The sequence below is a fragment of the Nicotiana tomentosiformis genome, chromosome 5 (genome assembly GCF_000390325.3).
Source record: "Nicotiana tomentosiformis chromosome 5, ASM39032v3, whole genome shotgun sequence".
NCBI classification, from domain to species: Eukaryota; Viridiplantae; Streptophyta; class Magnoliopsida; order Solanales; family Solanaceae; genus Nicotiana; species Nicotiana tomentosiformis.
In genome coordinates, this window is record NC_090816.1 from 10,647,911 (window position 1) to 10,661,200 (window position 13,290).

Sequence of the window (13,290 nt, forward strand, 5' to 3'; positions counted from 1 at the left end):
TAGCTAACTAACAAAAATATTTTTCTCGCCCAAGGAAAAAATATATTCTATTTTTTAATTGATTGAAATATTATAAGAATTGTGTAAAATAACTCAAAAATATAAATAGCTCAACGACTTCATTAAGGTGCATACATATTTTAGAATTCGTATCAATTATTACTGAATTTATGTTCCACGATTGTAAATATTTTGTGGCATTCATATTCCTAGCATTCCAGTAATGAGGCTAATTATATCTCTTTCGTATTCTTCAGCCATGCACACTACCAGATGTACTAAATTTAGTATATCTTTCTCTAAGAAGTTTAATTGTTCTATTTATAAATATTTAAGGCTCATTGTTTCTATTTCATGTAATTGCTTTCTATTTTTCATAAAATAGCAAATTACATGTCCACCGAAAACAAACATGCCAATTTGTTATATCTTTCTGTATGAAGTTTGATTACTCTATGCTTAAATATTTAAGGCTCACTGGTTTCTAATTTTATGTAGTTACTTTTTAAATATAATTTTCTCATAAAATAGCAAATTATATGTTCACGAAAAATAAACATTTTAACTTCTAAATTACATACTTGAATTGATAGCTATGAAGAAAATTACAAGAACTTTTGTTACTACAAAACCGAAGAATGTCTATTATTAAACTTCAAGAATAATCTAATAGTCAGAAAGTTAAACTCAAAATAAAAGCAAATTTACCTTCGCAGGCCTCGACGCTATCAAGAATTTTTGAAAAGGAATATGAAATATTGGCTTCTTTTATAGAAGTGTCCAACTCCTCCTTTTATCTAAATGACTTTGGTTTCAAAATTCTAAACAATATAGGTTGATGAAAGCATTGCCCAACCAAAAAATTAAAAGAGTGTTTATGGAGAATAAAAATTGGGTATTAATCGACTTCTTTTTACACACTTTGAAAGGAATATTAAAGAATTTATTTCCTACTTACTATCTTTTATTGTCCATTTCAACCTATGAAAACTTACCTCTTTAATATGTATATTAAATAATGAGTTTCTACTTAATGTCTAATTCTTTTTCCTTTATAACATACGAAAATTTCGACCATATTAGTAGGAATATTAAATAATGAGTTTCTTCTTATTGTCTTGTTCTTTTTAACTTTTTACCTTGATAAGTTTTACTTTTCCCGCTAACTATGGGATGGAAGGATCGTTTTTTACGTTATTAATTAAGAAAGAGTTTTCTTTTTATTTTACCGGCAACCTTTTTTTCAAACAAATAAATACTTGTATTTATAATTTTATCTAATATAGAATACACTTATAGAGGTTAAAAAAGACGAACGATATTCGCTAAGGGAATTCGTGCTTTTAATATAGTATAGATTTACCTATTGATCCAGATTTGCAATAAGTAGATTTACTAAGAAGTCATTTGATTCGTAAAAAATAGTTATGCTTGAACTATAATGCACGGGTTGGCGTATTGAATTAGTACTCCCCGAAGGGAAGTCTTAGAACCACGGTTTTCATGTGATCCATATGTTACGAGTTCGAGCGGTGAAATCAATCACTGATGCAGGGTAAATTGCCTATATTACACCCCTTGTTGGATTCTTCCTCCGACCTTGCGTGAATGCGAGATACTTTGTGCGTCAGGCTACCTTTTTTTTTAATACTAATATTTGATTATTGGATTGAAAATGGTATATAATACAATGTATAATAAAAAATATATGTTTGGTTTTAAGTTTGAATAAAATTTTGCTAACAATTTACTCTAATTTTCGAAGTAAATAAGAAAAAAGAGATAACCAAGGATATTTTGGTCTTTTAGGTGTTTCTCCCATGACTGGTAATTTAGATATTAGAATCCCATGTTCAATTGGTATGTAATAATATAAGAATTGGGTATAAAATATCCCCGCTATTGCTTATATGGGAAAAAAAATATCCAATCAAAAGAATAAAACAAATTATATATCGGAGTATTATTCTAATCTTGTTAATCAAATGATCTCTAAGTGGATAAAACACTTCCTATAAAAGAATTCGGGAATACCTCAAAACCGGGCTGTCTTTTACTAATATTATTTTAGTAATTATACATAGTACAAAATGCTTACCTCATTAGGTACCCTTCCGCTAGTACATATATCAAGTAGTTTTACACTTGAACAAAAAAAATGAATATATTATTTATTGTCAATTTTGTTGACATATGAATATTAATTCTCAGAATTGTCACTTATTAATTTTCGTAGAATCAGATATTGATGTTTGCATTATGTAGGATGCTTAAATCACATCCCCTTAGGATGTGATCCTTTTTCGAATCTTACGTGAACGCGAGATACTTCGTGCACCGGCCCATACTCACTAATTTGATATACAGTCAAACCTCTATAACAACATTATTTGTTCCCATTTTTTTGGTTGTTATAGAGAATATATATTATAACATAGTATGGAAATTGGTTCCGTAAAAAACGTAGAAATGACACTAGGTAACCACTTTAAAGGGCTGCTATTAAAGAATTAGTCAGTGCGACCTGAATTTTAGTTTTTCAGTTCAAATCTTCGAGACAAAAATGTCATGAATTCCTGTCCGGTGGTTTGAGAAAAAAAGTCGAGACATTCAGAAAGAGAGTTATGGCATTTCTAGCATTGAAAATCCCTATTCTTATTGAATAGTTCAAATAACTAGTTGAACATACCTATTCTTTTCAAGAATAGCCTTATCACGAAATTAAGATCTTTAGTTTAAAATTTCAGAACAACATAAGTAGTGACTAATCTCTAAATAGCATCCATGAGAATGACTATTGCCCCATAAAAAACTTGACCTTTATAATGAATGACGTTATATAGCAATGCTGTTATAGAAATGTTTGACTGTAAATATTGTTATTGATATATTTTTACCTAACTTAAAATATAATAAAGACAGGATAGGATAATGGGTGGTGTTAAACAAAAAAATATGTTAGATAAATAACAACATAATAATACAAATAGAACACATAATATTCCAAACAACATGTAAGCTATATTGACTATATCTCTGGGTATTCAATGTTTTATTCGTACAGTAATTTTTTATCTTTTTCCATAGCTCCTGCAAATCTTACGTTTGAGCCGCATAAAGAAATTATGAGTTGGACCACCCTCTATTAAGTAAGTCTCTAGGGTCTAATCTTTCTCGCCGTCTGATTCCTCTCTCTCTTCTCCTTATCTCTCTATTTTTTTGGTTACAAATCAGGGCTGAATCTTATTGGACGGCGACAGCAACACTACTCTGCCACTAACAATACTCCTTTTATCTCTTTCTCTTTCTACTTTTAGTTATCAATGAGCCTCACTTCTTAGCTTTTTCAAAATGTTAAATCTATTCTTAGTATTTTGAGAATTATTTTTAAGTTTCAGTGTCTGAGACGATGGAGGAGCGTAGCTCCACTCGATTACCAACGGGGAGCTACACGAACGACAATACCGTATGGGAGTGCGTGATACCGTACATAACGGAATCGCGTGACAGGGACGCGGTGTCGACGGTGTGCAAGAGGTGGTGGCAGATCGATGCAATAACACGAAAGCATATAACCATGGCTTTGTGCTATACGGCGAAACCGGAACAACTTTCTAGAAGGTTCCCGCACCTCGAATCGCTTAAACTTAAAGGAAAACCACGCGCTGCTATGTTTAATTTGATACCTGAGGATTGGGGAGGGTATGTTACACCTTGGGTAGTGGAAATTACTAAGTCGTTTAGTAAATTGAAGGCGCTTCATTTTCGGAGAATGATTGTTAGGGATTCGGATCTAGAATTGGTTGCGATGAATCGGGGTAAAGTGCTTCAGGTTTTGAAGCTGGATAAGTGTTCTGGATTCTCTACCGATGGCCTTCTGCATATTTGTCGTTCCTGCAGGTATAATTTTGTTACATTTGAGTTCGATTTTTGAGTTTCGTGTGAGTTATTTCCTTTAGTTAACTGTTGTTATATGAGAATTATCCAGTATTTCTCATTGAAGATCCCAAAAGGATTTGCACTCAGTCTAAGCTTATTTGCTGTATTTAGCTGACAGCTTGCTACTGAGCTATAGTAGGTTGTGCATGAGCTGGTCCAAACACTACTGTTATTCGAAAAAGGAAAAAAGAAGAAGAAAGAAGCTATCACGTATTTCTCATTTCTTAGAGATATGTCTTCAATTTCTTTTCTCCTTTTATTGCGTCAAATTTTTATAAAATGTTATAGTTTTGAGACTTCATTGGTATGGAACGCTCTACTATTAATGCTCTAAATTGTTGTCATGTTTATTCTTATCTATTGGAGTTTGAATTTTTGTGGAGGTTAAAGCTATTGGCGATTTTTGTGAACTTTCGTTTTGATATTGTATTCTTCAAATATTGGATTGCTACGGGTCTAATTGAAGCGACATAGTAATTATTTTTATAGCTGACGTGAACTGGCTTGGGATATTGATGTAGCTGTTATTGTTTGTATTTTTTTTCAAGTTAATTTTCCATGGAGGTGGAAGAGAACTGGTAGATTAGGAAAATATAAAAAGATTAGGATTTAAAAGGAGCTTCCTTTTCTTTCTTTAGGATTTCGTATTGGTAGAAAAATTCAAACGGAGTTTGAATTGGTTAAGTGTGCGCAAGCTTACAATGAATAAGGACAATACAAGATACTGTCCAGTAATATAAAACGCAACAACCAAACTGTTAGTCTTACAGCGGTTGAGGGTGTGGCCTATTGTCTCCTTATATAGCTTTTTGGACCATTCTTACCTCATGAGCTAGCTTTTGCAATTGAGTTAGGCTCAAGGTTCTCTTTATATGGTATCAAAGCCAAACTCATCCCTCTTCTTGATTTTCTAAATGTTATGCTCACTCCATGCTCCAAATGTCCAGTCCCAGTGTGCTTGAGGGCGGGTGTTAGATTCCCACATCAGTTGATAGTATGGTATGAGTTGTTGTTCCTTATATGGCCTTGGACAATCCGCATCGCATGAGCTTGTTTTTAGGATTGAGTTAGACCTAAGGTCCTCTTTACACAAACTTACTGTTGGTTCCACACACACACACACACACACACTCTTATATATATATATATATATATATATATATATATATATATATATATATATATATATATATATATATATTAATAATTGAGACAGTTGGACACAACTTAGGGTGGTTTTGATGGGGATTAAAATGTTTTCCATGAAGAATCATCTATGCCAAGTGTTTTTTCTTGAATTTGGTTGGATATAAAAGTTGGTGATATATGTTAATTGTACAAGGTATAGCATATATTCTTGAGTAAAGGTTAGCAATCTGTTGGTATTGATTGCGGTAAATGATATGCATTTCGAAAATTGTTTTTTTTTTGAAGAAAAAAAAGGCTTTTGCGTAGGAGTGATGGAAGTCATCTTTCTCCTTTTAATGGAAAAACATTTTCTACAATTTAATAGTCAAATACTTGCAAATGTTTCCACGTTGAATGCTTTTTCAGAGGAGTAGAGATGAAGAGCAATATATATTGAGACTAAAAGTGAAGTTAGTTTCCCCTTTATGGGAGTATTTTAAGAAAACAGTTGTTCAAGGTACCAAACACTGAAAAAACACTTTCCGGAAAAGTATATTATACTGTGCAAACACACCGGAAAGCATGCAAATATATGGATGGCATTTCGGATTTGGTTTTGACAGCATAACTGAAATTCAGGGATTGGTAGTAAACAAAATGCTTGAAAAGGCTATTGATCTGCATAGTGGAGCAAGAGCAACTAGGTCCTATTTCTTTTTTTCCCCTCTTGGAGTCAATATTCTGGTCAAAATTTGTCTAGAGTTGTGCAACTAAAGTATGTTGCTTTGAGGTTTAGAGTCAAATTTTTAGGTGATGGGCTCCACGGTTCATGGATATCTGATTCCTAAAATTGTTAACAGAAGCAGCAATTTAATCTTTGTCGAGTAAGCATCAATAATGATGAGAGTATCCTAGATCTTATAGATTTTGAGAATTAGGGTATGAGAGGTACTTATTTCACTTGTCTGTCTGAGCAGGCGAGCAGCTTCTTCAATAAGAGTATGAGCGCATATCTGAGAAAATAGGTATACTGTCTAGAATTGACCCACTTGATCATGCAGCTTTTGTCATAAACTAATCATATGTTGTACTTGATTGGAATAATATCACTCTCAATCAACTATCAAATATTCTATGTAATTATTCATGTGGAACTAAAACTTAATCATTTGATACCCTTTTTGTTTTAGTTTTTTGTATAACCGAGAAATTCCTTAGGATTAGTGGCACAAAGTTTGAAAATCAGTGGATAGTTGCTTCGCCGCTCAACGCTTCTCCACTTAAATATCAAGCTTTTGTCTAGAGCAAAGTTCCAACCTGTAACATGCGCCTAACCCACATATCGTGTGACACACTCTTTCGACTAGACCAAAGTCCCCGGGTGACCCTTTCTGTTTTAGTTTATATGTACCTACTATTGGTTTCTCACTTTCAATCAAATGTGGTCAACATATTAATCTATAAATTTGTGAAATTGACCATTAGGGTCAACTTTGCCCACCTAAAGTAGGACACTAGGGGTACTAAGCTTGTTGCCCTCTAAAGGTATAGACATGTCCAAGTGTTCTGTAGGTGTCAGCCTGTAAGGTGGAGACAACTGGTCTAGAATAAAAAGGTGGAGACTACTGGCCAGGGCAGACGTCACAGATCTTGATGATAGGTGAAGCTGATGAATGCGAAACAAGTTGACTGTTTTTATCTTGTGTTCTGATCAAGTGATCTCAACATATGCGGAGAGCCTTGTTGTTTTGGTGAAGCTGTAGGTTTAACTTGGTTAATTGTCCTAACGTGACTAGCCGTCACCACTGCTGTAATGTGTGGTGGACTGATATTATCGTTTAGCTTGATAGACAGTTGTTTTTGATAATTGAACTTGATTTTCATTGAAGTGGATACACTAAACAATCTCTTATATAGAACTCACATGACGAGAAACTTTTTTATAAAGTTAATGCTTCTACGATTGATTATTCCCTTTTAAAACATTTTTGAATCGCTTGCAGAACTTGCTATTTTCTTGTATGCTCAAAGTTTAGGAAGTGTTACTATAAGTGAGTAATCGATTAAATTCTTTTGCCTATTTTTTCTCTGTGGGCTCTCATGTAGTCTGTGTCCTGCAGGAGCTTAAGAACTTTGTTTCTGGAAGAGAGTTCTATAGTTGAGAATGATGGAGAATGGGTACATGAACTAGCGGTGAACAACACTGTTCTTGAGAATTTGAATTTTTACATGACGGATCTTGTGCAAGTTAGAGCTGAAGATCTTGAATTGATGGCAAGAAATTGTAAATCTCTTGTCTCAATGAAAATTAGCGAGTGCGAACTTGCCAATCTTCTTGGCTTCTTTAGAGCTGCTGTTGCATTGGAGGAGTTTGGTGGTGGCTCGTTTAATGACCAGCCAGAACCTGTTGCTGAAAATGGCTATAACGAGCAATTGGAAAAATATGCTGCTGTAGTTTCCCCTCCAAGATTGTGCCAATTGGGCTTGACGTACTTGGGGAAATATGAGATGCCCATTCTCTTTCCTATTGCTTCTCGTCTGACGAAATTGGATCTTCTTTATGCACTTCTTGACACAGCAGCCCATTGTTTCTTGCTGCAAAGGTGCCCCAACTTGGTAATTCTTGAGGTTAATTCTCACACTCTCAGAAGCTTTCCTAACCCTCTTTTCTTTATGCCAATAGCTATTTATACTTGACACCAACACTCGAGCTGCTTTTGTTGTTGCACAACCTTGATATCAGAAATTGAGCATTTAACGAATTTAAAAAAAAAACTATTTGTTTACAAATTTTGCTGTGGAGCATGTGCAATTTTTATGCTTGGCCAGCTGTATTCGTGAACCTTACACAATTTGCTATCTACCAATGAGCCTATGTTGACACTTTAACATGTGGAAATGACTGATGCTGTAGAGAGCATTTATGTATAGTTGCAATTTTTTGTTTCTGCATCTGAAAGATACCACTCCAACATTTAGAGAGGAAAAGAAAAATAGTAGATGAGGGAAAAGCTTTTCGGCTGCAGTTTATAACTTAATGCAGTTTTCTTTCTCATTTTTAAAACAGACAAGGAATGTTGTTGGGGATAGAGGATTGGAAGTACTTGGCCAGTACTGTAAGAGGTTAAAGCGGCTCAGGATTGAGCGAGGAGCTGATGATCAGGAGATGGAGGATGAACAAGGTGCAGTTACGCACAGAGGATTGACTGATTTGGCGAAGGGATGCCTTGAACTAGAATACATGGCTGTTTATGTGTCAGATATTACTAATGAAGCTTTTGAAAATATTGGCACATATTTGAAAAATCTGTGTGATTTTCGGCTGGTTTTGCTTGACCGAGAGGAGAGAATAACAGATCTACCACTTGATAATGGTGTCCGTGCTTTACTAAGAGGTTGCTATAAGCTTAGAAGGTTTGCCCTCTATGTCCGGCCTGGGGGCCTTACTGATGTAGGTCTCAGTTATGTCGGGCGATACAGTCCAAATGTGAGATGGATGCTTCTGGGATATGTTGGGGAATCCGATGAAGGCCTTCTGGAGTTCTCTAAAGGATGTCCTAGCCTGCAAAAGCTAGAAGTGAGAGGCTGCTGTTTTAGTGAACGTGCATTAGCTTTGGCTGCCATGCAGCTAAAATCATTAAGGTACTTGTGGGTACAAGGATACAGGGCATCTTCAACTGGTCGGGATCTCTTGGCCATGGCTCGGCCATTCTGGAATATTGAGTTGATTCCTGCAAGACGAGTTGTTGCCAGTGAGGGAAATAATGGAGAAACTATCGTTGCTGAGCATCCCGCCCATATACTTTCCTACTATTCTCTTGCTGGGCGAAGAACCGATTTTCCAGACACAGTCAGGCCTTTGGACCCAAATTTCCTTCTCGCTGAATAGGTTTGTAAATATAACTTGTCCTTGAGTCATTCTGGAATATTGAGGTTTATTTGCTTCCTACTTGGTGTCTTGTCCATATGTATGCCTCTTCTTTTCCTTTCAATTTTTCTTCCCCTTTTTTCTTGATGAGAGTTTTATTTTTCCACATTGATTTTGATATTTCCTTTTAGACATCTATCGTCTGTAATAAGTTTGCTTTCCTGGGGAATCTGTAATTTAACACTTGGTAATCTACCTTCCTATCCATGACCTCAACTTGTTCTGTGCTTTGGGTTAATAAAGCGTCTTTTTTTTGTTGAGAAATGGTAAGATGTTACGGAAAAGGGCCAAATATAATACCCCTATACTACTATAAAAGGTTTAAATATATCCTTCGTTATACTTTCGGTTCAAATATATCCTTGCCGTAATACTATTGATTCAAATATACCCCTCTTCCGTTAAATGTTTCCAATGTGGACATCCAATCCTACGAGGCACTGACATTTGATGGGGTGGATGCTACATGTCATCTAGCAGGAAGCAAATAAACCTCAATATTCCCAACTCTTTTATTACCCGGAAAAAAAAATTCCCAACTCTATTTTTGTATTGATTCTATGAACTCTGAAATTATGTCAGCATCATCAGCTATCTCCTCTTTAAACCAAAATGAAAAGATGTTTCGTCACAGAGGAAATATCTGCTGTATAGTTAAATCCTTCTTTAAGCTACTTAGTTCCTTCTCTTCCTCTACGAATAAAGATCCTTCGTAAAGGCGTTTACTATGTATTCTTGATTCAACACACTTTCATTTGAAAATATTCTATGTGCCTTCTAATATGTTTCTTTGACTAGAGTAGATTCGACAATAGGAGACTCCTCTAAAATGAGGAAGACAAACTTCTGCTATAACTAATGTACAACAACAATAATTTCACATGTGGGATCTGGGAAGGGTAGTGTATGCCCAATCTTACTCCTACCTTGCGAAACTTTTCGCTATAACCATTGTCTCACTAGCTAAGTAAGTGTAAGGAAATGCTACCCAAAAATTAGTAGTAACCAAATAAATTTCAGGCCAACGGAGTGATGGCGAAACAATGAGTATTGATCACTAGTATGTTTCCTATGGACCTAGAAAAATTCAGGCTAATCGAAGTTCATAAAAAATTATATAAAATCAGCATGTAATAATACATAGGAAAAAGTAGATATAATCATAAATTCGTGTTGCATGACCACGAAACAACAAAAATGTACCCGAAAGTCATGGCTAAGCGATGAGTATTGGTCATTAGTCCATTTCCTATGGACCTAAAAAATTTCAGGCCAAACTTATAAAACAAATTATACAAAATCAGCTTGTAGTATTAACACACGAAAAAGTGGATATAATTACAAGTTTGCGTTGCATACCACGACACCACAAAATAAACCCAAAATTCATGAAATAAAAAGTTAGTATTGGTTACTAGGGCGTTTCCTATGGACCTACGAAATTTTGAGACAATCGGAGTCCGTCAAAAAATTTTTACAAAATTATCATGTACTAATATACACGAAAAAGTGAATATAATCATAAATTCATATTGCACGACCACGAAATGCCATGAAACAGACGTGAAAGTCATGACGAAGCAATGGGCATTTGTCACTAGGTCGTTTTCTATGAAACTACGAAAATTCAGCCCAATCGGACAAAAGAATTATAAAATATCAGCATGTACTAATACACATAAAAATTGGATATAATGATAAATTCGTATTGCATAACCCTAAAACACCAAAAAATAAACCTGAAAGTCATGACGATGTAATGCATATGGTCACTAGGCCGTTCCCAATGGACCTACGAAATTTCAAGCCAATCGAAATTCGTCAATTATTTTTTTATTATAAAATAAGCATGTACTAATACACTCGAAAAAGTGAATATAATCATAAATTCGTGTTTCATGACCACTAAATGCCATAACATGAACCCGAAAGCACTAGCCAAGCAATTAGTATTAGTCACATGGTTGTTTCCTATGGACATACAAGATTTTAGGTCAATCAGAGTCCGTTAATTTTTTTTTACAAAGTTAGCATGTACTAATACACACAAGTATTGGGTCACTAGGCCATTTTCTATTGACCTATGAAATTTCAGGCCAATCAGAGTCCGCACAGAAAAAATTCTACAAAATCAGCGTGTACACACGAAAAAGTAGATATAATTATAAGTTCATGTTGCATGATCAAAACGACATAAAATAAACTCGAAAGTCATGGAGAACCAATGAGTATTGGTCACTATGCCGTTTTCTATGGACCTACAAAATTTCAGGCCAATTAGAGTCCGTCAGAAAAATTCTACAAAATCAGCATGTACTAATACACGCGAAAAAATAAATATAATCATAAATTCGTGCTGCATGACCTCGAAATGCCATAAAATAAATTCGAAAGTCATTATGAAGCATTGAGTATTGGTCACTAGGCCGTTTCCAATGGACCTGCAAAATTTCAGGCCAATCAGAGTACGTCAAAAAAATTCTACAAAATCAACATGTACTAATAGACACGAAAAAGTGGATATAATCATAAATTCGTATTGCATGATCTCGAAACGCCAGAAAATGAACTTGAAAGTCACGGAGAAGCAATGAGTTTTGGTCAGTAGGCCGTTTCGAGTTGACTTATAGAATTTCAGGCCAATCAGAGTGCGTCAAAAAAATTCTATAACATCAACATGCATTAATATACACGAAAAAGTGAATATAGTCATAAATTCATGTTGCATGACCGAACAATACCAAAAAATATAATCGAAAGTCATGGAGAAGCAATGAGTATTGCTCACTAGACCGTTTCCTATAGACCTACAAATATTTCAAACCTATCACAGTCCGTCAAAAAAATTCTACAAAATCAACGTGTATTAATACACACGACAAAGTAGATATAATCATAAATTTCGTATTGTCTGACTCCGACACACCAAAAAATAAACCTGGAAGTCATGGCGAAGCAACAAATATTATTCACAAATTTGTTTCCTATGTAAAGATGAAATTTCACGCCAATTAGAGTCTATTAAAAAAATATTCTTCAAAATCATAATGTACTTAACACACGAAAAAATAGATATAATAACAAATTCATATTGCATGGCCTCAAAACGCCATAAAATAAGCTCGAGTGTCATGGCGAAGCACTGGGTACTGGTCACTAGGCCGCTTCCTTTAAACCTACGAAATTTCAGGCCAATAAGAACCTGTTAAAAATATTCTACAAAATCAGTATTTACTAATACACAAGAAAATAGATATGATCGTAAATGCGTATTGCATGACTTCAAAATACCATAAAATAAACTCTAAAGTCATGGCGAAGCAACGAGTATTGGTCACTAGGCCGTTTCCTATGGACTTACGAAATTTCAAGCCAATCATATCTGTCAAAAAAATTCTATAAAATCAGAATATACTAATACATACGAAAAAATGGATATAATCATAAATTCGTATAGCACAATCACGAAACACCACCCGAAACTCCAAAGAGCAACGTTAATCATATCGAAGCAGTGAGTATTCGTCATATGCCGTTTCTTATGGACATATGAAATTTCAGGCCAATCAGCGTCTATCAAAAAAATTCTACAAAACCAACATATACTAATATACACAAAAAGTGAATATAATCATAAATTCATGTTGCATGACCTCGAAATTGAGTAAAATGAACTTGAATATCATGGCAAAGCAATGGTATTAGTCACAGTGTCGTTTCCTATGGACAAATGAAATTTTATGCCAATTAGAACTATAAAAAGCTTACACTCATTCACATTAGTTCATCCTGCTATGCCTTGGGCCTTTTGCTCTTCTAACGTAATTTCTACAAAATCAACATGTACTAATAAACACAAAAAATGGATATAAACACAAAAAATGGATATAATCACAAATTCGTCTTGCATGACCTCGAAAAGCCAAAAAATAAACTCGAGAGTCATGGTGAAGCAATGAGTATTGGTCACTAGACCATTTTCAATGCACCTATAAAATTTTAGGCCAATAAGAATTCGTCAAAAAAATTCTACAAAATCAATATTTACTAATACATATGAAAAATGGATATAATCGTAAATTCTTGTTGTATTGCCTTGAAATGCTAGAAAATAAACTCGAAAGTCTTGACAAAGGAATAAGTATTGGTCACTACGCCGTTTTCAGTGAACCTACAAAATAAACTTGAAAGTCATGAAAAAGCACTGAGTATTGGTCACTAGGCCGTTTTCTTTAAATCTATGAAATTTCAGGCCAGAGAGTCCAAATTTCTTTCCTCCATAAAATCAATATGTA

The 13,290-nt window shown here is 34.5% G+C and overlaps 1 protein-coding gene across 2 annotated transcripts; it reads left to right on the forward strand.

Moving 5' to 3' along the window:
• Positions 1-3,176: 3,176 nt before the first annotated feature.
• Positions 3,177-9,211, forward strand: LOC104114111 (coronatine-insensitive protein 1-like). Of its 2 annotated transcripts, none has more exons than XM_009624480.4 (3): positions 3,177-3,900; positions 7,188-7,695; positions 8,135-9,211. In XM_009624480.4, exons 1-3 carry the CDS (start codon positions 3,410-3,412, stop codon positions 8,954-8,956), a joined length of 1,821 nt encoding a protein of 606 aa, XP_009622775.1. In that variant the 5' UTR covers positions 3,177-3,409; the 3' UTR covers positions 8,957-9,211. The 2 variants fall into 2 exon arrangements, with proteins under 2 accessions (XP_009622775.1, XP_033516640.1); XM_033660749.2 differs by having other exon boundaries at positions 3,183-3,900; positions 7,188-7,683.
• Positions 9,212-13,290: the final 4,079 nt, after the last annotated feature.